We start from the raw sequence: 27,055 nt of genomic DNA on the forward strand, positions 1-27,055 counted from the left end.
ACAGCTCGAGTGTCAACAATGAAATCACGAACAGTGGCGCAGTGGCGCCGTGACGAAAAGGGGCACACTTCGTTTCATTGAGCGTGTAGTTCACACTGCTGAAGCTTAAATATATCTTGTCCGTGGGTGGAATATTCACTCAGATAACAGAAAAATATTTTTGTTCCGGATATATCTTTCATGAAATGCGTGATTTACCTATCTAAGAAGCTTAAGGATTAAGATTTTTTACACAACTAAGAAGTGCGTATCTCAAAAGAATAGAAATTCACTCTGACCTCACATGTAGGTGGCGCAGTCTCACATGCAAACGAGTCAAGCGTTTTACAAAAAATGGTAATATTGTTTTGGATCTTCAAATTACGAATTATGATTTTCTATTTACAAATTACTGGTATTTAACGATTTTGTGCTTTAAGGGGATTTCAAATAGTTTAAACCAATATATGGGTTATAGTTTGTCGCTCGGAACTTGATTATAAACTCTAAACAAAAACCAGTAGCTTTCCTTAATGATACGAAGCGGTGCAAGGAAATGTGGGGCGAGTTCTATTGCAAAATAAATTGCGGTAAAGTTGATTATCAAATGCTGTTCTGCTCCGAATATTTTTAGTGTACACAGGCACCGTACACAAATTACGTTACGTTAAAAACCTAGATTTCAGACCCCCCCCCCCTCCGCTTTGTAACGATAAGTAACGTTCGATATGACTCCCCACCTAAAATTACGTAACACTGGACAACCTGTCCCCCTCCAAATTTGCAATTTTAAGCAAACATCAAAGTTACGTAATGATCTCATGAAGTGACCCATAATTGTAGTAATGTTACATTTTGCGTTGCACAATTGTGGGTCAGTCCATATTTTGGCTATTCTTATCACTTTTACGTGATAATGCCTCAAGACCAGTGCTGATAAAAGTCATTTTCCCCAGCAAAATTCTTCGAAAATTACAGCCAATCATTTTCAATTTCCACTTCCAATGATCAGTTGGTTAATGACTGGACCAAAGGCGCATAACAGTTCCCACTAGTGAACCTCAGCCTTCCAGCTACCGTACCCCTACCTTCTCGTGGTACCAACTGATGTGCGAGTAACCAGTGGAAAGATCGGGTAACCAACCCTGGTGGGACTGCTGGTCGCATGCTGACAGGGGGCGGGGCTTCTTTCTCGGAAGGGAGTTTCCTGGGATCGACACCAACAGAAGCGTTCTAAGTAACGCAGTGTCCTTCTTAAGTCCTGGTAGTGCCCGGGACTCTAAACAATGGCACTACGATGGCCCTCCTGCGACATAGTGGGGTTGGTCGCTGGCCTTGCAAGCCCGCACCATTAAAAAACAACAGCAACGAACGCAATAACGTTAAGTACGGACCGGAACAATCGGCTAAGACCTAGGCAACGAAAACGGACTAACGATTGGATTCTCGGAACATGGAACTGCCGATCTCTCAACTTCCTAGGAAGTACCCGCGTGCTTTCCGAGGAATTGAAGACCCGCAAGTTCAACATCGTAGCGCTGCAGAAGGTATGCTGGAAGGGGACGATGGTGCGTACGTACAGGGATGGTCACACCATCTACCAGAGTTGTGGAAGCACACATGAGCTGGGAACAGCTTTTATAGTGATGGGAGAGATGCAGAAGCGGGTGATCGGGTGGTGGCCAATCAGCCCTAGAATGTGCAGGTTGAGGATCAAAGGCCGTTTCTTCAACATTAGTATTATCAACGTGCATAGCCCACACCTCGGAAGTACCGATGACGACAAGGACGAATTCTACGCGCAGTTGGAGAGTGAATATGACCGCTGCCCAAAACATGATGTCAAGATCATCATCGGTGATTACAACGCTCAGGTTGGCCAGGAGGAGGAGTACAGACCGGTGATTGGACGACTCAGTGCACACCAGCTGACGAATGAAAATGGCCTCAGACTAATCGACTTCGCCACCTCCAAGAACATGGCCATACGTAGCACCTTCTTTCAGCATAGCCTCCACCATAGACTCACCTGGAGATCACCGAATAGAACAGAAACACAAATCGACCACGTTTTGATAGATGGTCGGCACTTCTCGGACATTATCGATGTCAGATCACATCGAGGCGCTAACATCGATTCGGATCACTACCTAGTGATGGTTAAGATACGCTAAAAACTATCCGTTGTGAATAACATACGGTACCGTCGCCCGCCACGGTATAATCTCGCGCGACTGAAGCAACACGACATCGCAACACAGTACGCGTCATCGCTCGAAGCTTGCACTGCCAGAAGAGGGAGAGCTTGAAGAAGCCCCTCTAGGGGATCGCTGGAATGTCGTGAAAACAGCTATCAGCAGTGCTGCGGAGGAAGTCCTGGGACACGTGCAACCGAATCGACGTAACGAGTGGTTTGACGAAGAATGTCGGCAGATTTTGGACGAGAAGAACGCAGCGCGGGCAACAATGCTGCGTAGAGCCACCCGTCAGAATGTGGAGCGATATAGACTGAAACGGAGGCAGCAAGTCCAACTCTTCAAGGAAAAAAAGCGTCGCCAGGAAGAGGAGGAATGTGAAGAACTCGAGCAGCTGCACCGCACACACGAAACACGAAAGTTCTACCAAAAACTCAACGGATCCCTCAGAGGCTTTGTCCCACGAGCCGAAATGTGTAGGGATAAGAATGGAGGCATTTTGACGGATGATCGTGAGGTGATCGAAAGGTGGAAGCAGCACTACGATGAACACCTGAATGGCGTGCAAGCAGGAGACCACAACAGGAGCGGAGAAGACGTGGTCGGTGCAACGAACGACGAAATGTGCCACCCCCCACAATAAGCGAAGTTAAGGATGCGATCCGGCAGCTCAAGAACAACAAAGCGGCCGGAAAAGACGGCATCGGAGCTGAACTTATTAAGATGGGCCCCGACAAACTGGCTAGCTCGCTGCATCGGCTGATCGTCGAGATCTGGGAAACAGAACAGCTACCGGAGGAGTGGAAAGAAGGGGTTATCTGCCCCTTATACAAAAAGGGCGACAAACTAGACTGCGAGAACTATCGAGCGATCACAGTCCTGAATGCCGCCTACAAAGTGTTTTCCCAGGTCATCTTCCAACGCCTGTCACCATTAGCCAGCAGGTTTGTAGGAAGCTATCAGGCCGGCTTCATGGAAGGACGGTCTACAACTGACCAAATCTTTACACTGCGGCAGATCCTCCAAAAGTGCCGTGAGTTTAGAGTCCCTACACACCATCTTTTCGTCGATTTTAAAGCCGCATACGATTCAATAAGCCGACAAGAGCTATGGAAAATTCTAGACGAAAACGGCTTCCCGGGGAAGCTGACAAGACTGATCAAGGCTACGATGGAGGATGTGAAGTGTTGTGTGAGAATTTCGGGTGGAACGTCGGACCCATTCGAGTCTCACAGGGGGCTCCGACAAGGTGATGGTCTCTCCTGCTTATTGTTTAACGTCGCGCTAGAGGGTGTTATGAGACGAGCGGGGTTTGACATGCGGGGCACGATTTTCAACAGATCGGGTCAATTTATTTGCTTTGCAGATGACGTGGATATTGTAGGCAGAAAAATTGAGACGGTGGCAGACCAGTATACCCGACTGAAACGTGAAGCAGATAGGATCGGACTGAAGAATAATACGTCAAAAACTAAGTATATGCTTGCAGGTGGGTCCGAGCACGACAGGGCACGCCTGGGCAATACGGTAACAATCGACGGGGATGAGTTCGAGGTGGTCGACGAGCTTGTGTACCTCGGCTCTCTGGTAACTGAGAATAACGATACCAGCCGGGAGATAAGGAAACGTATTATCAGTGGAAGTCGTGCCTACTATGGGCTCCATAAAAAACTACGGTCGCATAATCTGAGTCTTCGCACCAAGTGTATCCTGTACAAAACGCTAATAAGACCGGTCGTTCTCTACGGGCATGAGACGTGGACAATGCTCGAGGAGGACTTGCGAGCACTCGGAGTTTTTGAACGTCGGGTGCTAAGAACCATCTTTGGCGGTGTGCAGGAGAACGGAGTGTGGAGGCGTAGGATGAACCACGAGCTTGCGCGCCTCTACGGTGAACCCAGTATTCAGAAAGTGGCTAAAGCTGGAAGGATACGCTGGGCAGGGCATGTAGCTAGAATGCTGGATAGCTACCCTGCAAAATTGGTGTTCGCTTCAAATCCGGCGGGAACGAGAAGGCGAGGGGCGCAACGAGCGAGATGGGTGGACCAGATGGAGCACGATCTGCAAAGTACCGGGTGCCCGCGGAACTGGAGGCAGGCAGCCATGGACCGAGTGAATTGGCGGAACCACGTTATGCAGGCCATGGACGTACGGCCATCTAAGTAAGTAAGTAAGTAAGTTCCAATGATCGCAGCACTCTTTCAGATACACTAGATTTTCGTCCTAGTAACATGCTGTTATACTCGAATGAAATAGATCGCGCGCATCGTTCACGGTTACGGAATAAAACTTGACGACAAATCCAACCAAATGATCTTCACTTCAAAGCGAACAAGAAAAACAAACAGTCCTCTCAACCAAAATGAACCTCACCGAAACACTTTTTCACTGACCCTGACCGATGCCTTGACAATCTTCGTTAACTGATAAACTGATTTTGTCGTCTTGCTTTCATCGCATGAAATATAATGAGGTATTTTGACAGTTCACTTCCATGCAAAAAGCGGGAAGGGAGAACTCTGAAAGGGTTGTAAAAAAATAACGTTTATGGATGCTTTTTTCACTTTCGCTCAAGAGTGTCAACAAATATCAACCCTGGGTAAGACTGAATAAAATAACTTATCATCAAGCTTTAACAACAATAAGATAACTTGTGTTTTGTCGATTTTATAGACTAAATGATTTTGAATACCAAAAGTGACCCATAATTGTGTCTTTTGCTATGTAAGTGATATTATTCTTCCCAACCGATTTACACGCATCAACTGCAGTGAAACTAACTAAATCGAAAGTACACATCAGAACACAGAGATAGATAGTAAAACATTCGTAGTTGATAACTTTTCTGATTTTATATCCATTTTTTAACATTCAGACAACACGTTGACTGATCCATAATAGTAGTGGGACTGTATATCATCCTTGGCTAAAAATTTAATCTATCATCATTTTCCTAGTTCTGAAGTTCAAATCCAGAAGTCGCACGGTCGTTTTTAGTTTTTCGTTAAATTGCCAATCAGCTGTTGGGAAATTTGCCGAGATGAACTAAATGTGATAGTTAGTGTCAGTTCTAAGTTAAAGCTTTGCTTTTAACTGAAAAAACGGAGAAATGAGTCACCAGACCATTCTTAAGGCTGTAGTACACTCTTTGACCAAGCGTCAAATATTTGTTACTTTTTAACAGATAAAATTTTGGCGAAATTTTGGTCAAATATAATTGTTTGTCAAAATTATTTGACAAGCTTATTACACATCAGGCTGTAATACACACTTTAATCAAGCGTCAAATATTTGTCACTTTTTGACAGATAAAAATTTGGTCAAAGATAATTGGTTGTCACTCTTCAATTTTTACATGAGGCAAACAACAATCATGATGTCAAATAAATTTGACCTTTATGTCAAAAGGTCAAATATTTGACCATTGGTCAAAGAGTGTAATACAGGCTTTAAAAAATATTTGACAGAAAATTCTAAGCCGCTGTCAACTTGTTTTTGATCAGTACACTATTTGACGGCTTATGTCAAACTTTTACAGTCACTATTCAGATAAGTTCGGGGTTTGGAAGTTCGCTTATTATTATCGAAAAAATAAATAGCATGTATCCGTGACCGTTCACCAAGCGAAAATTTGTCTGTTTGTTACTTATAAATTTTCGAAAGCGGCAAACATGGGCAAACAGCATCACGACAAAATTTCGCACAAAATATTTGACAAACGTAATTATACTGTCTGACAAACCCACTAAAAATGTTTGGCCAAGTAGAAAAATATTTGACAGCAGTGTTTGATGTCAAATAAATTTGACCACTACACTGACGGTTGAATGTTTTTGGGGGAAAACGTCGATTATTTGACCATTGGCCAAAGAGTGTACTACAGCCTTAAGCGAGGGAAGTAAGCTTTCAAATTTTGTCGAATTATTTTGTTTATTTGAAACCACATATTCCGAAAATTGGAAAAAACGACCGACAGTTTTAGGTGTTTAAAGCACCTTAGCGCCGTCTGCTGGCAGATAGATAAGCAAGATGATAGAGCTGCCCGCGAAAATTCACGATTTTCTCATTTTTCACACTAATTTTTTGCAGATTTCATTTTTTGTGCAATTGGGTTGTTTAGCTATATCAGTTTTCTATGTGCTGCATTTTCTAAGTAAAACGTGATTTTCAAAAATTTTCAACGACAACGATAATTCAATTTTTATATCACGAATTAAAATTGCTCGAAATCTACTCGAAATCTGCTCGAAATCACTACAATGACAGTTCACCCATATACCGACTGTCATTGTAGCGATTTGGAGCGATTTTTTATTTTTCATTTAAAAATTGAAGAACAATGATATTAAATTTTAAAAAATCAGGTTTTGCTCAGAAAATTACACTCTTTTACCTGATATATAAAAATCAGAAATCCATGAGTAGCTAAACAACCCAATTCGCAATTCAACGCAAAACTTATAAAGACTGTGCAACTTCTACATTTGAACTTTGGAACTAGGAAAACGATAGTGGATTCAATTTTCGTACTAGACTGATATAGATACTCAGAGAGAGAGAGAGAGAGAGAGATAAATAAGCGATGGAAAAAAATCGCCAATTTGGCAACTAGGTTTCGCATATCAGAGGTGCCAAATCTCCTTCAAAGCGCATTGTTGACTAACTTTTTCATCACTCGTGGAAAGTCCTGGCGGTGGAAGTCCTGGGGAATAATAAAGTGCATCGCAAAAACCGTGAAGGTGTAAAATGTGTTGTTACATATGTTTAATTTTATATACTTTCACCATAATTGATCATATTTCGTTGACCATACAAAAGTTTTGTGAACCACTAGTTAAAAATTACAGCGATAAAGAAACTTGTGAGCATTCTCAATTCATTGTTTAGCAATAGAACATGAAAAACGTGTGAATTGTACCTGATTGCAATACCTTTCAATGTGTTACCTTTCTTGTTCGTTTGGTTCGGATTTTTTTTATGGTCCGCCCCGGGTGTCCTCCTCTAGAGGCTTACACCCATGAGGAAAATTTATTAACGTGTCACCTTAAAGGGTGATATCCGTGAGATTAACTATCCATTAGTTAGGGTGGTGGTGAGGGGAAACTCTCGAAAACTATAAAAAATTTGTTTCTAAGAGTGAAATCTCAACCAATTTTTAAAAAAGGGTAGATTTATTGCAATTGAAAACGAACGTGCTAAATCTCACAATTTTTTTATAGTAAAATAATTTTACTGCAACCGGGTGAGGGTGACACCCAAATTTTCCGCCCCGGGTGTCACCCGGTCACGCTACGCCACTGATTTGAGGATATGTTCTTACAGGAGCTGGTAGGCTATATGCGTGTTGGGATTGCATTCTAAGTTTCAACCGGCTGTCTGATGAATCAATTCTTATAATTTGATTTCCCAACAGCGTAAATTCATGAACTCACTACAAACAGAATCTTAATGAATAAAATGCTGCTGGCAAATCATCACCATCATCATTGTTGCTGTAACGCTAGCTGTCAATAAAACAGTGAATTTATTTGTCTATAGATTTACATATATTGTGTACCTACGCGTTTGAGGATCGATTTTACATGTAGAAATCTCAAACAAAAAATTGTTTCATGGCACATTTGGTCACATTTTAATATTCAAATTAGAATGTGAAATTCAATCGGTTTTCTGTATTTTCCATGATATTTTCAATACTCACATAACTTTGACATTACAAATTTCTTTTGAGAAAGATGGAGCTGATATAATGCAGAATGATAATAACATCAACATTATGCCACAGACTAATAGACGTAACTCTGGAACCTAACTCCATCGCCACAGAAACGATCATTTTAAATTTCCAAACAAGTTAAAGTCATCCCGTCTGGGGCGCTGTTATGCAATCTCTTACATATTTTGTGGTTCCCAACTTGACACATGCACGTACACTAGCGCTGGTGACGGAAAACAAGACGCAGCACGGACACGGCAGTAGATGGTGCTAGTGTTACAAACGTAAAGTACTGATAGTGTTATTTCTGTTTGTCTGTAATTATGTATAACATAAATAGTCTTCAACGTGCAAAGTTCGCTTCCCGCAACAAGGATGGATTCAGTAACACTTTCCTTATTAAACATATCTGGTCTAGACTTTTCCAATACTCCTAAACTTCATGTCAAAACCAAACGAAAACAAAGTTTCGAGAGGGAGAATTCCAATATGTATTTATTTGTGTATCTTTTCATTTTTCGAGACATAAACGAAAACTTCATAGATTTTTTTAAATAATTTATGTATGGGCAAAAAATTCTTTATTTGTGATTAGTACAAGTGATGCTTCAATTTACTTGTTTTTGGCTTACGTTTCGTACATACAATATTTTTTCAAACTTAAAAGCTAATATATTTTTCTCAAACCTTTTGGTAAATAATTTCCATGGCACTCATCTCGCCCTCTAGGTTTGCACCTCTTTTGCGACAGCGGTCTGCACTGGTGAAACATCAAACTGAATCAAGAACACCAAGTACATAGCAATGGCTGCTAGTATCTGCAAAGAGTTAACAATGTCAATTTATAGATGCCCTTCACTAAGGGATGAAGTTCAGCTACCGAAGCGAACAGCGGCCAATCAAAATGAAATAGTCCACAAGAGAATGCAATGCGGCGCATTTTAAGTTGCAATGCGAAGGTAGAAAGCTGAAAATTAGACACATGGAAAGTGGATACGCGTCCCGGCTCAAAAATTTATTATTACAACAAACCTTCTCAACTACATCGTTGCCCAATGTGTTCTGCGAGTTTCGTATGATTTGATGCACGGTATCACCCGAAGCATAACTAGTTTCAACGGTGCTAGAAGTAACGTTAATAATGAAAATCATGGTAATTAAGTAGTATACAATCCAAAACCCGTTTGCCACAGCCAATAGTCTGAAAGAAAATGAGCCTGAATTGAAGGCCCTAGAAAAAAAAACCATTTCTAATTTGAATAGTGACCATATTGAATAACGTACTTGTACAGAGTAAACAATCCAAAAACCAGAAACAAGAACATTGCGCAAAAGTAAAGCATCAATTGTAGCGAATAAATTCTGTTCAATTGAACAACACTTTCTCCGACTTTGTAATGCACGTACGACAATCTATCGATGAAGTGGATCATCTCCGACGGTGTTGAATACTGGTCTATTGCTGGACGCTTTACAAACCTTGAATATAATGTTTTAATTATCATCAATTCAGTTGTGATTATATTCTGTCCATAATTTGCACATCAGCTTCGGCAATTGGTTGAAAAAACATTACTTTTGGTGCGAACATGAGCAGGTCAGTACTTACGTGTTATCATGGTATTTGAGAGTGTTCAAAACATACTGTTTAAAGCTCGATGCTTTACTAGCTGGTGCTGGTTTAGTACGATCTGTTTTCTTCTTGGTACCGGGTTTATTTGGATCCTTCGATGCGCTTCCATAGATGCTGAATATTTCATCGTACAAAATTGTTGGCGTACTCACATCAGATTCGGAAAACTGTTCATCGTTTTTATCAAATAGTAGCTGCTTCAATAATCGATTTACCATAACCATCCGACTTTGAATCGAGAGGACAAAAGTAACGTAATCTAACGTAAAAACCATTGAAGTTGTATTGATTATGTAGTATGAAATGTAAAGTAATTTTGTCACAATTTTCAATTTGTACGTCAACAAGTAGAAGTAACTCAAAATAACAAAGCACAGAATTATGTGCTGGAAAACAATTACCCAGTAAATTAACCTGCAACGAAATTGTTGGTAGTTCTTGTGTAGTATATCAATACGGGTTACTCACGTTTTGATAGCTTTGTACGGTATTACAACGAAAAATTCGTTAATAAATATATCACTGGAATCCGTTAGCATTTCCAGAAAACTCCACTTTCTTCTATACTGAACTAAGTTGACAACGCTCATAATGATTGCTGGAATTGTATAAATCAATTAAAAAAAAATTCTAAAAATTATAACTTAACTAATTTACAGCCATGAGAAAAAGGTGCACGGTATATTGTACGAACTGAAATACATTGGAAGAAGGCGCTTTAGTCAGTCTAACAAGGCACTTTTTAATTCCCTGATACTCCCTGATCTCCCAGATAGAAAAATTAAATCCCTGATATTCCTTGATTCTCCCGGTTTTACCAGTCGCCACCCTGTATTAGAACAAGTTCGAACTTAAATTCAAAATAACTCGAAAACCGGTGCATTTAGAATGTTAACTACCAAGAGCTTTTTGTTTTTAAATACTATCTGAATCTATTTGAATAATTAGAAAACAAAAATTTTTAAAAAATTTGAAGTTAAAATTTTTTTAAAAAAATTCTTCCATAAAAAAATTAATTTTTATTTCTCCATCCTGGTCTTTTTAAGTTGCGTAATAACTTCAATTTACTTAAAAAAATAAACTTTTTTTAATCAAAATTTAATGTTTATTTCGAATGTTTTTAGCTGAAAAAAAAATTGCAGTGTATATTTTTATGAGGCATTATTAATTCTCTACAACTCATTCTCAGACAGTCTATACAACTGCCGGCTTCTAAGCTAAAATGCTTGGTATAAAACGTACGCCAAAATGCACACGCCCTTTTAGAAAATTACTCATGGGTCTAAAACATCTCTCCATGTGTGGAAAATACTCAGTTTGCCAAGCCAAATACGTGATAGAACCCGCTGTTTTATTCGGTGCTTCTCATTTGTACGGAATTGATCCAAAGTTGCCAGTCCTCTTGATGTTAAGTTTTCAACAAAATGCTCTAGAAGCTCTCGATGCTTAACAAAAACATGTGCTTTCATACTTTTCATAAATTGCTAGACCATTTTATGCTTCGGAAACGAAATCGAAGCAAACGATTCATGGAAATCTTTGAAAAATGCAACCAGCAAATAATTTGTAATACCTACTTAAGCTAAGCCTTAAGGTAAAGTGTTGCTATAAAGCTATGTCCATTTAGAATCCTGAATAATAAAATCATCTGTATCTCGGTACCGAAAAGACGTACAAATAAGGTTAATACATCAAAACAAGGGTAATTCCTTGAGGCAAGACACTATTCCCAGCAATCAAATTGGTTCATATAACTCGCGCTCAACTCTGTTAAGTGAACCCTTATTTGGTAAAAAATGACCATATAAGATGCATGAAATGCGCCTATGTGTACAAATCTGGAGGCCATATACGTACATTGTAAAAAAAATTGGTTACGATTTTGTATAACTTCGCATGCTATCTTGAATGGCCTCATTTGAAACTTTGTATTGCATTGTGTACAACTTAGAGGATTGACGCATTTTACAATGTTATATGACACATTGAATGGCTTTGTATATAACCTAATATTGCGTTTTATAGGATCTAAGTTTTATACGATATAAAAAAATTTAATGTTGTATCTTATGTAATTTCAAACTTGACATGCACATTTGAACGACTAAGAATTAACATCTTTATACGACTTCTGGTTTGCTGGGTTGATATATTGCGCAATATTTATATATTCATATCATAGCTCATTGACGTTTTATCGTTGGAGCTTTGTCAATTGACAGATAAACGATAAATATTAAAATATATTTACCGTTATCGATTAACATTATCGAAATATTTTTCATGAAAATAAATGTGTCTAGCCCTTAGGGTAATACACTGAACTTAAAAGAAATTCCTTGGCAATTTCCTTGGCATATTTCGTCCCCTTAACGCTAGAACTAGATAACTCGAAAATTGACGTTACGAGAAAAACGACTTTGAAAATTTGACCAATTTTGGTGATGACGATTCAAATGCCATTTCAAATGGCTCAGATTTTCTGAAACGCATCCATATCATTTCAGGTCTGTTAAAGCAACGAAAAAATCAACAAAAAGCCGAGTTATTTAATTTTATCGCAAAACACACTTGTTTTATGTTGAGATATCTAGTTGTATAATTGATTAATAGCACTTTTTTGTTATCGTATTTCAACGAGTTTTGGATATGTAATAGAGCTCGACGCGATAAATATGATGCCACAGACTAACAGACGTAACACTGGAACCTAGCTCCATCGCCACAAAAAATGTTCATTTCAAATTTTCAATCGAATAACAGTCATCGCGCGAAAACGTCGTCTGGGGCGCTGTCATGCAATCTCATACATATTTTGTAGTTCCTCATTGGACACATGCAGTAACGCTGGCGCTGATGTCGAAATACATGACGCAGCGCGAACACGACAGCAGATGGTGCTTGTGTTACTAACGTAAAGTACTGGAATCATCCAAACGATGATTTTATTGAAAATTTGTTCGACGTGTTATGTCTGTTAGTCTGTGATGATGCCATACTTAACTCAAAACAGACAAATTTCGAGTTGTCTAGTTCTAGCATAAAGGGGTCATTTGTTCCACATTTGGGTGATCTGAGCCATCCCGAGCCGTTTTCCTCCTTTATTAAGCTTTCGCTTAATTTTTGCCCAAAATCTCTCGATGGATCGAAACTGTGCAAAAAATAGCGCGTCTGATTGGTTTCATGCTCTTAGAGAAAATTTTTATCATTGTTATGTGTAGCTAGAAAAAAAACACTCAAAAAAAGTTCACAGTGAAAATGTCAAAATACTCAAACGTTCATAACTTTTTTGTTTTTCATTTTACCATCACCAAATTTTGACAGATAACATTTTTAACAGATACCTATAGTCATCTTCAATGTGTAAAAAATTAGATTTTTAAAAAAGGTATATTTTGAGATATTTAATATTTTGTAACAATTTGGAAAATTTGGCATAGAAAAACAAAATTTTCGACTGTGTATATATAACTTTTTAGATCCGCAATTTTATTACCTACAACTTTGCTGAAGACACCATTTCAATTAAACTAGTCGTTTTTCTGATATAGAATTTTTTATCTATCAAAAAAATACCATTTCGAATAGGCTCTTTTGAAGCAACAGTCGCGAGTCTACATAAATGACTGATATCATAAAATGAATTCTTTATCAAAAAGGAACAACTGTGAAAAGTTTTAGCGAAATCGGAAATGGTCGATCAGAATCGATGTGTGAAGTAGCATGGAATGACTCGAAAGCAGACTTAAACGTCGCAGGAACATCTTCTCGTCCCATCGCTATGTACACTCTGAGAAAAATGCACGTAAAATTTACCGGGAAAAGTGACTGATTCTCATCCACCTTCTTTTCACATAACTTTTGCCGATTTCTCGAAAGCCGATCATGTGTCAGTGTGTTAGTGTCAATCAACCAGGTGTTGGTCAGGTAATTGTTACCTGATTTTCACGTACCTTTTTACGTGATATTTAGGTGAAACCATAAATTAATCGTATAAACCCCACATGATTTTCACGTACTTTTTACGTGTTATTCAGATGGAATCCACGTGATCTTTAAGTCAATAGAATACACGGCGCATATGACAAATAAAATTTATTTCCAAATATCAAAAAATAACTTGCTCCGAATCGACATTTCTGGACTCCGGATCCAGGACTAGCCGGAACGACTGTCAACTGTTCATCCGCAGCTGGTACCGGAGGTGTTCTGCTCGAAACTGGGTGTTGACGATTGCAATCGTTCCGGAAAGAATTCACCAACTGAAAATTCAAAAGATTTATGTTTTTTTTTTGTTAATATGAATATTATTCTGGCTACTTACATTGCGTGTTTTCCAATATTGATTTTGCTGGAGCAGCTCAGGAGTCCTTTGTCCGCCATATTGACTTTTCTGCATACTAAAAATTCACGTAAATATCGTTGTCGGAAACGTCAAACCACAGCCGCACTAACACTAACAAAGTTAAAATAACACAAATACCAACGCGTTGAAACCATCTACCGGGTGTACGTGAATTGACAGTGAATCGTACGTGAAATTAAGGTGAAAATTACTAACGTCACGTAAAATGGCAGATTTTCGTAAGGTCAGTTACTTACGTGATTTTTCAGGTGGATTTCACGTGCGTATTTTTCAGAGTGTAGAATTTTTGGCCGGGAAGCTGTCTGAAATCCATTTTGACGTAGGTTTTATCGTCGATGAGCAGGCATCATTGGTACTTCGTCAAAACCTGCTGGTACAATATCCGAGCTCAAGTTTTGGTGACGAAACTTTGCTTCAACGTTCTGTTTGGTTGCTTGCTGGCTCGAAAAGAACTACACCTGTCTCGCAAACGAATTTTTCGTACGGTACTGCGAGCAGCAGCGTATTTTTGAGCGATTTCATTATCTGACAGTCCAGGGTTTGCTCTGACGATTCTCAACACCTTCAGCTTGCGGTCATATGTTCCACTACGACGCTCACCTTGAGGCACTCGATCCACGCTCTTTCGCTTCCTGAAACGTTTGAGCACGCCAAATTAATGGCGATTTTCAACGCAAGATTTTTATCGCGGACCACGTTGGATTATCAACGTGGGTGTGCAGAATTGGTTTCCACCTGGAATAACTTTTGACTCACTGCACGAGACACCGTAAAATTCATATCACAAAAAATGGGCGCCTAGGTAAACAAACCGCTGTGAACTTCTAACTGGACAGAACTTAAATCCCTCTCCACTTGCCCCTTTTACTCTATACTTTCTTTAAGTTATAAAAAAAAACTAAAATATGCTATTTGTAAGGAAAAGTCCTAGAGAGGTCTGGTCCCCAGAAGAAACGTGCATTTCGTGTGTTTCAACGGTTTCCTAGAAAAACGATTTCTTGTAAAATGCAACTAACATAGGTTAAGCACAAAAAACTAAATTTTAAGGAACTTCCATATAAAATACTTCATAATTTCGTATTCAATGGAGATAGGAATTTTAGGTATTCAGCGAAGTTTAATATGTTAACATGTGCTAGAACTTAACCGAAAAAAATATTCCTCTATCTTGTATAGACCGCACCAGAAAGTATGGGTACACTAAAAAAATGGCGCCTTTCAAACGTGAGTCGATCTCTGTGCTTCGTATTGGCTGCGTACGTTTGTTTACATTAGTTCAGTCATCTCCGTGCCAACACAGTGTTTTTTCGGTCTAGTTCGGTCTAGTAATAAAATCGTGCACAAATGGAGTACTGTGCCAGGACTGTCACTGGGAAAGTTGACGAAAGATAAAGGAATATGCGTCAAAGCCCTTGGCACTGCGATCCGTAAGTATGCTGAGTATAACTTTTCCCAGGAGTTACCGAAAAGTGTCCAGTATGTCAAGCAACTCACAAGAAAATCAAGGAAATGTTTGATCGTAAAAGCAAAAAGTCTGTACGTGATGTGGCGAAAAGGTACATCTGTATCGAACGTTGTACGTGCTAAGAAGAGACTTGGTCTGAAGACATACAAGAAGCAACATATGCCAGAAAGAAGTCCAAAGCAAGCAGCATCGGTAAAACCGAGAGCCAAAAAGTTGTACCGTACAACCAGGCTTATAAAAATGACTGTATATCCATGACAGCAAGTTTACAACTTATTCGGCTTCAATTGTATTATACAGTTCTCCCTGCTCCCCGTACTTTCGGTACATAATCCGGCAGCCACTGACGACAGCACACACGTGCAATGCTCAACGGGCTGTTATTTTTCATCTCCTCATGTCTGTTGGTTCTTTCAAGCTGTCGCTAATGACAGCCTATAATGCCTGACATCCTTCGGCACGAATCCGAGCGGGATATCAGGTGATTATGATTCACGAAAGTAAGGCCGGTGCTATAATGAAAGCGAGATTGTGCGAAACACGTTTTTTCTCAAGTGGGGAATAATATCAACAATGGAAACACGTTTTTTCTCAAGTGGGGTTTGCTTCATTATGGCATCGGCCTGAGAAAGAGGAGAAACGAAAAAGTGCGGCCGATCAGCAGGCTGTCAACAGCGCAGACCAAGCCAGGACCTCATCAAAATGAACAAAACTAGACTTTCATGTCTAAACGAACAAAATACATGAGCTGTCGTCTGAAACACAAGACAGTTTCGTTGACTTGTGTGAGCTTAAGGTGAAACCTCATTGAATCCAAAAATGGCCAACTTCTTGTCACCACTTTGAAGTTTCAAAAGCACAAGACTCGGAAATACTCATTGCGTTCCCTATGAAAATGCTATTTTATGTTTGCTTCACCACGGCGAACATAAAATAGCATTTTCCCAGGGTACGCATTAATTATTTCCGAGTCTTGTGCTTTCGAAAATTCGAAGTGGTGACTCGAAGTTGGCCATTTTCGGATTCAATGAGGTTTCACCTTAAGCGGTATGTGAGCTCTAATAAATAGGTTGTTCATTAGGCTGTTAGAGTAAAAAGAGAGAACAGTCGTCAGTATATGTAGTGTCTCACCACAGTCTTTTTTCCGAAGTATGGTTGTACGACTACATTTTTCGCAAAAATGATGCCTGTATTATTAAAATATTATATATTTATATATTATTAAAAAAAAATTATTCCACCTAGCGGTTAGACTCAGCCTTTCTCATTTAAACTTATTATTTGTAAAAATAGATTTACATGAATGCTTAAATCCAATAAAGGTATATTCACTCTTTGGGTTCTAAAATATTGATGTTGTAATTGAAGTATTAAACATGAAATTTGACGCAATTTTAGTGCTAAAGAAATAGCGAAATAAGAGAAATGACTTTTAATATCGAACAATTTCATCACGAGCGATACCGGGAACGTTAAAATAGTACGATACTACATTTAAATTATGTTGAGCCCACATATATCGATCAAAGCAGAATTAGTTTTGAATAGTCTTTGAATTTCTTTTCGTTCCATAGCTTTTGAACCACATATCAAGTTGTTATGAAGTTAGTTATTTATAAGTTAATGAGATAACTCGTTCGTATGACACTAGTTATGTTAAATAAGTCGTGTAATATTTGAGATAATAGACATTCGTTGCTATTACAATTTAATACATAACAGTTGCTTAAGTTCGATTATAATCGAATGAAATGGGAACGTATAGAGCAGCCGAATTATAAAACCACGTGTTCAATCATAATTCATCAGTTAACCCTAAACTAGTCCGTTCATCTGATATCAATATTGTTCAAATGGGTGTGTAGTTTCTGAGATAATGAAGTTTCGTGGTTTTCACATTTCGATACATTACAGACGAAGTTACAGTCCGATTACAGTTAAATTCAATTGGGTGTTATGAGGCAGCTGGAACTCTCATTTTACACTAATTTAGTGATAATCGGTTCAGCTATTTCTGAGAAAAGTGAGTGAGTTTAAGTAGTCTTGTGAATATTTTACTTTTCATAGCTGGATTTCACATTTTTAAACATAACAGGCAAAGTAATAGTCCGTTTGCAAAATAAATCAATAGGGTCTTATGGGGCAACTAGATCTTCCATTTGACACTGATTTTATGAAAATTGGTCCAGCCAGCCATATCTGAGAAACATGAGTGAGATTAAATAGTCTCGAGAACACGTTTATTTCCATAACTTTTGAACCACATGTCCAATCTCTATGAAATTCGAAAATTAAGGTTTTTTTAGGTAGCCCGTTCATTTGAAATTAATTTTGTTCAAATCGGCTGCGTAGTTTCTGAGATATTAATGATTCGTGATTTTTACATTTTGATACATAACCTCGAAACTAGAAATCCGATTACAATAAAATTCAATAGGGTCTTATGGGGAAAATAGACCTTTCATTTGCAATTAATTTCATTGATATCGGTCCAGCCATCTCAGAGAAAATCGAGTGAGATTGGGAGAGCGTTACACACACTCATACACACACACATACAGAAAATGCTCAGCTCGTCGAACTGAGTCGAGTGATATATGACATTCGTCCCTTCTGAGCACTTTTATACCTTTAGTTTTTGCAGTGATTGCTATACCTTTCTAGGAGAAAGGCAAAAAGGATGGTAATATATTTTCTACTAACCGTTCATGTCAAAAACGTTGGTAGAAATATGGTTGTCACTGTCCAAATTTCGGACAAAAACGATCATGGCTGCAAAAAATTGTAGCCATTTAGTTGCCAGTGCCACTAACCGCTAAATGGTTAAAAAAAGGCTTGCATTTTTGTGCCAAAGCACATATACAACAATATCGCACGCTAGCCTGGGGGCTAATGCGGTCTCGATCAACTAGATTAGTTGAGAGAATTCGTTATCGATACTGTTTTCGGCACATTTTGCATATTGGAGGATAAGTACAACGATACACCGTACCCCAGTGCTGCGTCGAGAAAATTTCCAGCTCGAAAAGTTCCTCGACCTGATCGGGAATCGAACCCGATATCACAACCGTGTGGAAAGCTAGCCGACCGACATCGCTAACCACAGAACCACGAGGACTACAACAAAGCATGTACCAAAGCACATGAATCCGCCAAATTGCCCGGAAATACGCCAAACTTAGACATTTTGGGCATTAGTGAAGGCAAACCTCAGGAAACATTTCAGAGCAGCAGATACTGTGAAAAAAATCAAAAAAGACTGGATCAAAGTGGCCACTGCCGTTGGAAGAGCGTCTGAGCAGCACCTTATGAAGGCGGTTAGAGGAAAAGTCCGCCATCTTAGATATAGTAAATGATGAGAAACAGCATAAAGTAGTATTTGTAAGTAAACATATCAGAGAAAATGTTTGCATAATAAAAGTTGTACTCGGAAATGCCCATTATTCAGTTATTTCTACGTGAGCCCATACTTTTCATGTTAGTGTTTTTACCGGAAAAAACTTTAAGTAACTATTGACACTCTGAAATTACAATTATTCCGAAGACACTATTAAGCTGAATTCACAAGGCGCTAAGAAATAAGGTTCAACTTTTTGCCCGTTTTAGCCACAAGGCACTCGAATAAACTGGTATAGTTGGAAATTAACGACTATTTTGAAGGACTTGACGCGCAGCACCACAAAACTTACATTCAAATGTAAGAAGACCACTTTAATAAGATGGAGACTAAGTCAAAAAATTAAACAGTTTTTTTTCGTAAACATTTTCGTTTTTTAATAAGTAGGTCAAAGAATTTTCAGCCCATGTATTTTGGCGCCAGCACTAAGTTGGAGCTCGGAAGTTGGACTTCCGACTACCGAATTTTCTTCCGACTTTACAAACACATAGAACAACTTCGTGGACACACAACATTGAGTGCTGGAAAGGTCTGTGAAACAGATATGCGGACTTCCCGATCAGTCAAAAATATCAGGATTCCAACAAATCTTGATATTTTGTTACGAACTTTTTGTATCAACTTGCGTTCTAAGTTTGGTCTCGATAATTGTTAAAATATCAAAACTACTTACTGATTATTGCAAATTATAGCAAGTTTTGTAAGGTTTTTGGCAGAAAAAGATCAGAATTAGTAAGAATGTTTGTTGTAATTGTTTGATCGGGTTTAGACCGGATTCTGACTCCAAAAGTTCGTCCCGGTTTTCTACCAAAAATCGAACGTATGTTTAGTCGGAATCAACAGAGTCAACAATTTTTTCTTCAACTTATTGAAACTACATACAGAAAAACCTAGCTTCCATTCCACTGATTTAACTTGTCGAGATAACAGAACAATTATCATTGTTAGCTAATTTGCTCGTAAATCGACGAATTCGATATTTCTACTAAGTAGCATGGGGGATTACCTGGTAAAAGTTATATGTTCTAATTTGTTTTAACACTTACCCATCGCTAAACCATTAATAGCATGAATTTGCAGGCCATATTGCAAGATGTTGGAATTAATAGCTTTCATGTACTGGCTCCAAAGAACAACATCGCTGTTTACATAGATGCAGTAACTAATAAAGGCGTACACCAACGTCTGATAGAGGACACTCCAAATTGTAAAACCGGGTGAAGACCGTTTTAATGTTTGCGGCCAAAGACCGGCCGCCTTGCCCAAGTAGTAAAGTGGCGTCAGGAAAGTGTACAAGTTTTCTTCACCTTGGTGTGACGAGTCACCGACTTTTGACTTCAGTCTCGCCATGGCACTGTGTTGACTGCCAACATGTGACACAGAAATGTTCAGAAAGAAACCCCATACCGAAGGGATGTGTGATATTCGATATTGAATAAATTATTAATGAACTGATCCCAGATAAAACAATCAATATGTGTGAATGCTAATCGTATTCAAACGCTTCAATTTGGATATCATTCGAGACACACATTACCAAATAAAATGGGAACCGGTTGAAATGTAACTACGACGAGAATCAACTTCCTAAAATATACATGACAAGTAATGCAACGGAAATTAGATTAAATCTAGCAAACTCGAAACAAAAAAAAGTTATCCTATGATAATGGTACGTATCGTTGGGTGTCACTGCGAGATACCGGAGAATATTCTGTTGTACATCCACATGCCGAAATAATACAAAAAGGCACCGACTATGAGAGTCTTGCAAATTTTGTCCACACACCACATGCTGGAAAAATGAGCGTAACATAAATGAAACGATTCCGATCGTAACTGGATTATACCTACACTTTCATGTGTCTCCTTGCGGCTGGTAAAGTGTCGTCTGTTTCCTTCAGAATAAATCGCCTGGCTCCCCAGATGCATGCTTCGAAGTACTCCTCAATATCAACACCTGTGAAATGAATTCATTTTTACAGTATAAAATGCAGGCATAAAGCGCTTCCCCCACTGGCATTACCTCCGGCATCAATCTTGAATTTCACTTTTTCCTCTTCGTTGATTTGCTTCCGCAGGAACAATACGTTGGCGTTGTCAAAGTCCCACTGATTGTTGGCGTAGTATTCAAAAACTTCGAATCCCTTGGCAATCCGCCGGTGTACACGGCAAAGTCTGAGGATACAAAAATTATGCAATGAAAGTTTTTCGCATATGCAACGAACGGCACACAGTGGTCTGGAACTGCATAAAGTCGGAAAAAAGTCAATTTTTAACTTAATGCATCGAGCAAGCCCTATTCGGGAATCATTTCTTAAGAGTTAAAGCTAGTGGAAAATCATCAGAATGTTGGGATTATTAATGTTGTCATACATTTAACTTAGTTGAGAAAGTTGGCTTCTTGTGCACTCACGAATTCTCTATTTTTACGTTGTTTACTCAGGTGATTTATTACAGAATGCAGAAGTAGTAATGAATGTTACAATAGTGTCAAATTGATTATATGGCCTTACTATAGCATTCTTACAACTTCAGTTATCCTTTTTTCGGGTTGTTTCAAGGGAATAAGCTCTCCACAAAATAAGTATAAAAAAATACTTGGCACTCCAACTCTGTGTAGAGTTTTAAATGGTATCCCCGCCGATACCCGCACTCATTCAAAGACTATAATGTTCCCTCGTGTTCATAGAGACAGGAACAAAAAAGTTTTCTGGGCAAGTTTCGCCGAAACGTTCACAATATTAAAAAACAAAAACGAGCGTGCGACACGCAAGCGGACATTTTTTAGCAAGCAATGTGAGCTTAGAACGCCACTCATAAAATTAAAACTCAAAATACCTAAATGTTGATAGCCGTTACGCATACTTTAACTTTGTTTAATATACCTGGATCGTGAAGTTCGAGATTTTCCGGGGTTTTCTTCTTCAACATGCTATAAGTAGCCGTACATCAAGTTTTTTGAGATTATTTGCTAAATTTCTCAAAAAATACATCAGGTACTAACTTCATATCCAAGGAAGAGTTTCTCAAAATACTATTCTGTACAAACTTCCTTTAGACATTATCCTTCTATTTTGCTTCCTTGAGAAGTTAGTGACAGCGCCGCCCTAGCGGTGAAATTTTGAACTACATAGCCATTACCAAAAGTTGATCAATGGTTTCACGATCAACTTTCGAGAAGACATCGTTCATCTAGGAGGCAACCCTGAGAAGTTATTAATATCGCCCTGATTTTAGTCCTTTCCGACCACTGTGCGGCAGTGTGTCTCACAGATTAACTATGAATATTCAAAAGAAGTCAGAAGCTACCCATACCAGAAGGGAGGAATTAGTATGGGAGTGTAGCAATGAAAATCTGTATAAACGAAAGCTGCAAATTTCATAATTTAGGTAAAAAAAGAAAAATTAGCTAGATGTTATTGGAAATTTCCTCAAACGAAAACAGTCACCAGTTTAAAAAAATAAGCAGAAATTTTAATAATATCTGAAACTTCTGGAGCGCATGACGCGCTTTGCATCACAACGGCTGATTTATCACAAACAATGATCCTAAATTATCAAATACTTTCTTCACATGTTAAAAAGAGAAACCGATGAACATGTAAAACAGCAGCGACAAAATAAATTATGTAAAAACCCGGCAATGTATTGCAAAAAATGTACATTTTGTTCTAGAGTTACAGAAAATGGTTTGGTTCGCCCACGAGGGAAATCTTCCACAGGGCTACGATTATGATGATATTATGATTCAAATCAAGTAAAAAAAACAGCACCCCACAATGTACGGTCTACATGCATCAGGCTCGTACTTGTTCTCATACTTACACCGGTTTATACCCAAGCACATACAGCAGGCAGTCGATTAGCACCGCCGGAATCCAGTGGAAAAGAAATGCGGACAGGTTGTGTTGCCACCGGTATTTCTTCATCGTTCCTCCCGGGTACCAGAAGACGCCATTCAGCGGTACCTTGCTGGCCGTAATAGACTTGCCAAGGTCTATGACGGCTTTCCACGACACCTTCATCTCGGCTGAGCTTACTAAATGATAAATGTTACGTGTATAATCCCTGCCGGAGACGTACACGGTAATAAGCGTTAATTATATTAAATTTTCATTCTTCGGTGGCTTAGCGCCAACAATAGACAGTGCAGGCACGTAGGTTGAAAGTAAAAATAGCTGCTTACTTTCTTCCGATGTAATTCCAGGTGCATACGCAAATTGCACTCACGCCAAAATCAACCGGCAGATAGTCACCGTAGCCGGTCGAGTTGCAATACATCGACCGGATAACACCCTTGCCGGCCCCGATCAGCAATCCGACTGGGCCGTTGATGTTGTCTGTCCACCCGGACAGTGGCTCCCTCCAGGTGGGTACTACTATCGAAGGTCGGAAGACAACCGCTGGAATGTCCTTCATCGATTCTACCACGAGGGCTTCCGCGAGGGCTTTTGTGTAAGCGTAGGTGTTGGGGCATTCTCCGAGAATTCTATTCAATTAAAAAAATATAAAAATTTAGCGGTATTTTACTTAGCGGATCGCCACTTACTTTCGGGTCATTCCATCAACCACGTCATCCTCGAGCCACTCAATAGCTTTGATCACCTTGTGCGGATCTGCCGGCGGAGAGTAGGGCTTTTCCAGTAACAACTTTTCGTTCAGGTGGCAGTAAGAGGTTGAAACATAGCCGAACATCTACAAGCAAACAGTGCAGTTATAATTTGTTTTTTCGTTACACCCAAAACAAAAAAAAAAGAATTTCACATACTCACCACGAAATGAGTGAAGAGCCAACAAATCAAGGACACTTACCTCCAGTTTTTTGCATTGCTTCGCCAGTTCGACCATCAGTTTCGTTCCGCGGGTGTTGAGAAGAACCGCCTTCTTGAGTGCTTCGTCGAAACGGATTGTGGCCGCGCAGTGGTAGATAATCGAAACATTGTCTATTATCAGCTGTTTGTCCACTTCTGAGATGGCCAAATCCGGTTCCATGACATCGCCGCCTATCAGCACGCATTGGGAAATCAATGTTTCAAGACCACGGAGCTGAATCACTGATTTGAAGATCTGAGGAGAAGAGTTTAAATAAAGGTCTGAAAATTGCGGCGTATTATTTTCAATTGATTAAAAGTTGAACCGATAATTGTTTCATTTGTAAGTTTCCATTCTCTTACTGTATCACATCAACAACTTAACTTATTTCAAGAACGGTTACATACGAACGATTAGTCTAATTATTCGAAATCGTCTCATGCTCATATTAGAGTTTGAATGACTAACCCATGTTCGGGCAACCTAATGCGGGTACAAGAAGGGGTAATCTTAATTACCCACCCTGTCGTATGGTGGATTAATCGCGGCATATGCGTTGGGAACAAACGGCTTTTTTGCTTTTCACAACATGCTTAGAAACTCATGCTCAAGTGTAATGCGTACTAGAATGAGCTACATTTGGACTGTAACCTCGTATCTCCATATGACGGAACATGACAGAATGTGTAGCAAGAACAAAATGCGTTTTATGTTTCTTTAAGAAAATTACTGTCAGCTTTAATGGGGTAAAGATTAACTAATTCAGGTGGAGGAATTTTGACCAACGACATTTCAATGCGCCGCTTCTGTTTGCGATCGGCAAATTGGCTTCAAATAAAGCTAAAATCACAGACTAGCAGACATAACACTGTGAACAAATTTTCAATAAAATCATCGTTCAGCTTATATCAGTACTGATCATAAGTTTGACTATATAACAACTTTAAAGAGTGATTTATCTAATTTAGGGTAAATCCTTTTGTTATTCACTATGACGTTTTCCGTCAGCTTAAAATTAGGCTTCAAAATTTGAGCTACCTAAACAATCTTGGAATTACCAAAATACCTCATGCTAATTAAAGTTTCTGCTTGACGTGGTATTCTTCTCCTAATTAAACCGATTCAGTTCAGTCGATAGCCGCCGTGAAAAATATGCTCGAAATACAAATAACCACCCGGTAGGAATCTCATCTCACACTACGCATGATCAGCTACGGTTCGAACGTAGGCTGTGCTTGTGCGTGATATTACTTCATTCATGGATCGCATCGCGATCCGCGAAGTTTGCTTTTCATCTCTTCGCATCTTACGCAATTCAAGGTCACGCGTACGAAGAGTGTGGTGGCGATTCGATTGTTCATCGCTGTTTGCTGGACCTGATCTGGCTAGACATCTCGATTGCATCTCCTCTCCACCAGCCCGCTAGTTGGTGGTGGGTACTGGAGATTTCGTTATACGCGCACTCGGAGAGCATTCGACCTTGTTCTGCTTTCGTCGGACATGTTTGCTTTAGCCTGGGTCAGCGGTTCAGGACTTCGCGCCGACACGGAGGCCTCAGGGACTTTGGTCAGTCACATGGCAGTGGGTGCGAAGCATGAACCCGACTACGCCTTTTTCTGCCGGTACGTTAAATTTATGCAGTAATAGAACATGTCTTATAATGATTCTTGGATAAAGTAATTTGCGACAGAATATCTATGATAATTAGAGTTTTAAAACAGTTTTTTACTCACCGGATTGGCAAACATTTCTTCTAACCGTTGCTTTGGTATTTTGCCTTTCTTTGGTCGTACTAGCAAATAAATTTTGGCTACTTCTGTACATCTGAAAAATTGCAAATTATTGCACAAAATGGGTTAAAAATACAAGCAAGTAAGCAGTACCTCAGCAATTTCTCGATAAGAGCCTTTCCCATAAATCCAGTTCCACCGGTAATTAGTACGTGCCGGTCCCGGAACAAGGGCCCGATGCGATCACGCCCGTCGTTGCTGTCGATATCCATCTGAAACGGTGACGAAGGTTGTTAAATAGCTGTTGAAACAAATTCCAATATCTTCTTCATGATCTATTATTATTATTACTTCATTAAGGACATATCAAACACAAATTGAGTGTCAACGATACCAACTGACCGCTTGCTTAGGTGTGTCATGTGTGTCTTCATTACTTAAATCGTAAAAACAAATGATGTTGCAGTATCACTTTACCACTCAAGATCATCATCTACGTAAACACTTTACGATTCATTCATGGTTCACTTCTTCTATTCTAACCTAATAAGGTTGTGACATGATCAAACAAAACAAAAACTTACGCATATAGCGTGAATTTAACTTGGCTTCCAAAGGCACTCCGACAGTTTCGTTTAAAGCAAAAATCATTTTAATTAAAGAACTAGCAATCTTTTACTAGTGCCGGAATGGCCGTGAAGCGAAATCCCCGCTATTAAATTTGACACGCTACGCGACAAGATCGAAATGTAAATCACTAAAATATGACAGATTTACGACCTCCGTCTAACTATTGCGACCAAAAGAAGAGAAAAATGTGGACTGTACACAGTTTTAACTTATAGTAAATATAGTTGCTTAGAACGCTACTTCTACTTAATAAGATTTTAACAATTACTCTTCCTAGGCTATCCAGAAAAGAAAACACTGAAATTGTGTTAACCCACACCCACACCCAGTCACTTTTTTTTTTAACAATAAACAGTCCAGAATTAAAAAGTTTTTTTTTCTTTTTTGTCAAATCATGGTTCAAGCCTAATGGTTTGGCTATGAATCAAAATATAGACCAGAACAACTTTATGATTCTATTTCTTCCAAAAAACCATACAGATGAAAAGGATGTGTTTTGACCAGAGAAAATATTATCACAGCATGTAAAAAAAACACAAACGTTTCTGAACAACCATTCGACTCCATTAGTACCACAAATATGCAAGTGTCGTCCAATCGAAGATTTTTTTGAGATTTTCAGTTTTTTCGGTGCAAAAATACCTGAAGATCAACTAATTGCGAGCAGTTGACCGGTAGAAATTAGAGATGCATTCGAGAAGCGGACTTGAAGGCCGTACAACGCTCTTGCTCGGGCATCATATGAAAACTTCGTCGAGAGGCCGGTGACGGACCTTTCTCATATGTTCAATATTTTTTGTTAGTTAACAATGAATGAATTGACAGTGTGTTGTTTTCTAGAAGGACAAAATAAATATCTACAACTTTGCCGAAGACACTATACCGATATTTTTGGCGATATCGGTTTAGTCAATTTATGAATTCAACGGACGTCGGCGTTAATATGGGCAAAATGAATATGTGGGCCACAATAATTCACATACGCGCCAATATTTATTGTTTTAAGTAGTTCCTTTCAAGCATTTTCCAAATGTTCTGGGTGAGTTCCCAGCCATACACGGGCCATTAAGGAACGTCTATTAATAACGTAACGCAAATAATTACCTTCTTCAACCCCTTCCCCGCTATG

General features: G+C 39.0%; 2 protein-coding genes across 3 annotated transcripts in view; both read right to left on the reverse strand.

Annotated features, from left to right (window-relative positions):
* Positions 1 to 8,531: 8,531 nt before the first annotated feature.
* Positions 8,532 to 20,101, reverse strand: LOC129719649 (gustatory and pheromone receptor 33a-like). The gene is made up of 7 exons (XM_055671042.1): positions 19,798 to 20,101; positions 9,992 to 10,121; positions 9,500 to 9,937; positions 9,175 to 9,369; positions 8,923 to 9,121; positions 8,771 to 8,857; positions 8,532 to 8,708 (listed from the first exon to the last, which is right to left on the reverse strand). The coding sequence occupies exons 1-7, from the start codon at positions 20,099 to 20,101 to the stop codon at positions 8,616 to 8,618; spliced, it is 1,446 nt and encodes a 481-aa protein (XP_055527017.1). The 3' UTR covers positions 8,532 to 8,615.
* Positions 20,102 to 20,227: 126 nt separating this feature from the next.
* Positions 20,228 to 27,055, reverse strand: part of LOC129724798 (putative fatty acyl-CoA reductase CG5065) — a 33,221-nt gene continuing 26,393 nt past the window's right edge. For both annotated transcript variants that reach the window (XM_055679968.1, XM_055679969.1), the window contains exons 2-10: positions 25,450 to 25,568; positions 25,300 to 25,390; positions 23,567 to 23,821; positions 23,304 to 23,449; positions 22,941 to 23,243; positions 22,580 to 22,822; positions 20,778 to 20,929; positions 20,606 to 20,711; positions 20,228 to 20,546 (exon numbers count right to left, since the gene is read on the reverse strand). In XM_055679968.1, the coding sequence (XP_055535943.1) occupies positions 20,441 to 20,546; positions 20,606 to 20,711; positions 20,778 to 20,929; positions 22,580 to 22,822; positions 22,941 to 23,243; positions 23,304 to 23,449; positions 23,567 to 23,821; positions 25,300 to 25,390; positions 25,450 to 25,568 (1,521 nt within the window). In that variant the 3' untranslated portion in view covers positions 20,228 to 20,440. The remainder of the gene's footprint in view (positions 20,547 to 20,605; positions 20,712 to 20,777; positions 20,930 to 22,579; positions 22,823 to 22,940; positions 23,244 to 23,303; positions 23,450 to 23,566; positions 23,822 to 25,299; positions 25,391 to 25,449; positions 25,569 to 27,055) is intronic.

The sequence above is a fragment of the Wyeomyia smithii genome, chromosome 2 (assembly GCF_029784165.1).
Source record: "Wyeomyia smithii strain HCP4-BCI-WySm-NY-G18 chromosome 2, ASM2978416v1, whole genome shotgun sequence".
NCBI lineage: Eukaryota > Metazoa > Arthropoda > Insecta > Diptera > Culicidae > Wyeomyia > Wyeomyia smithii.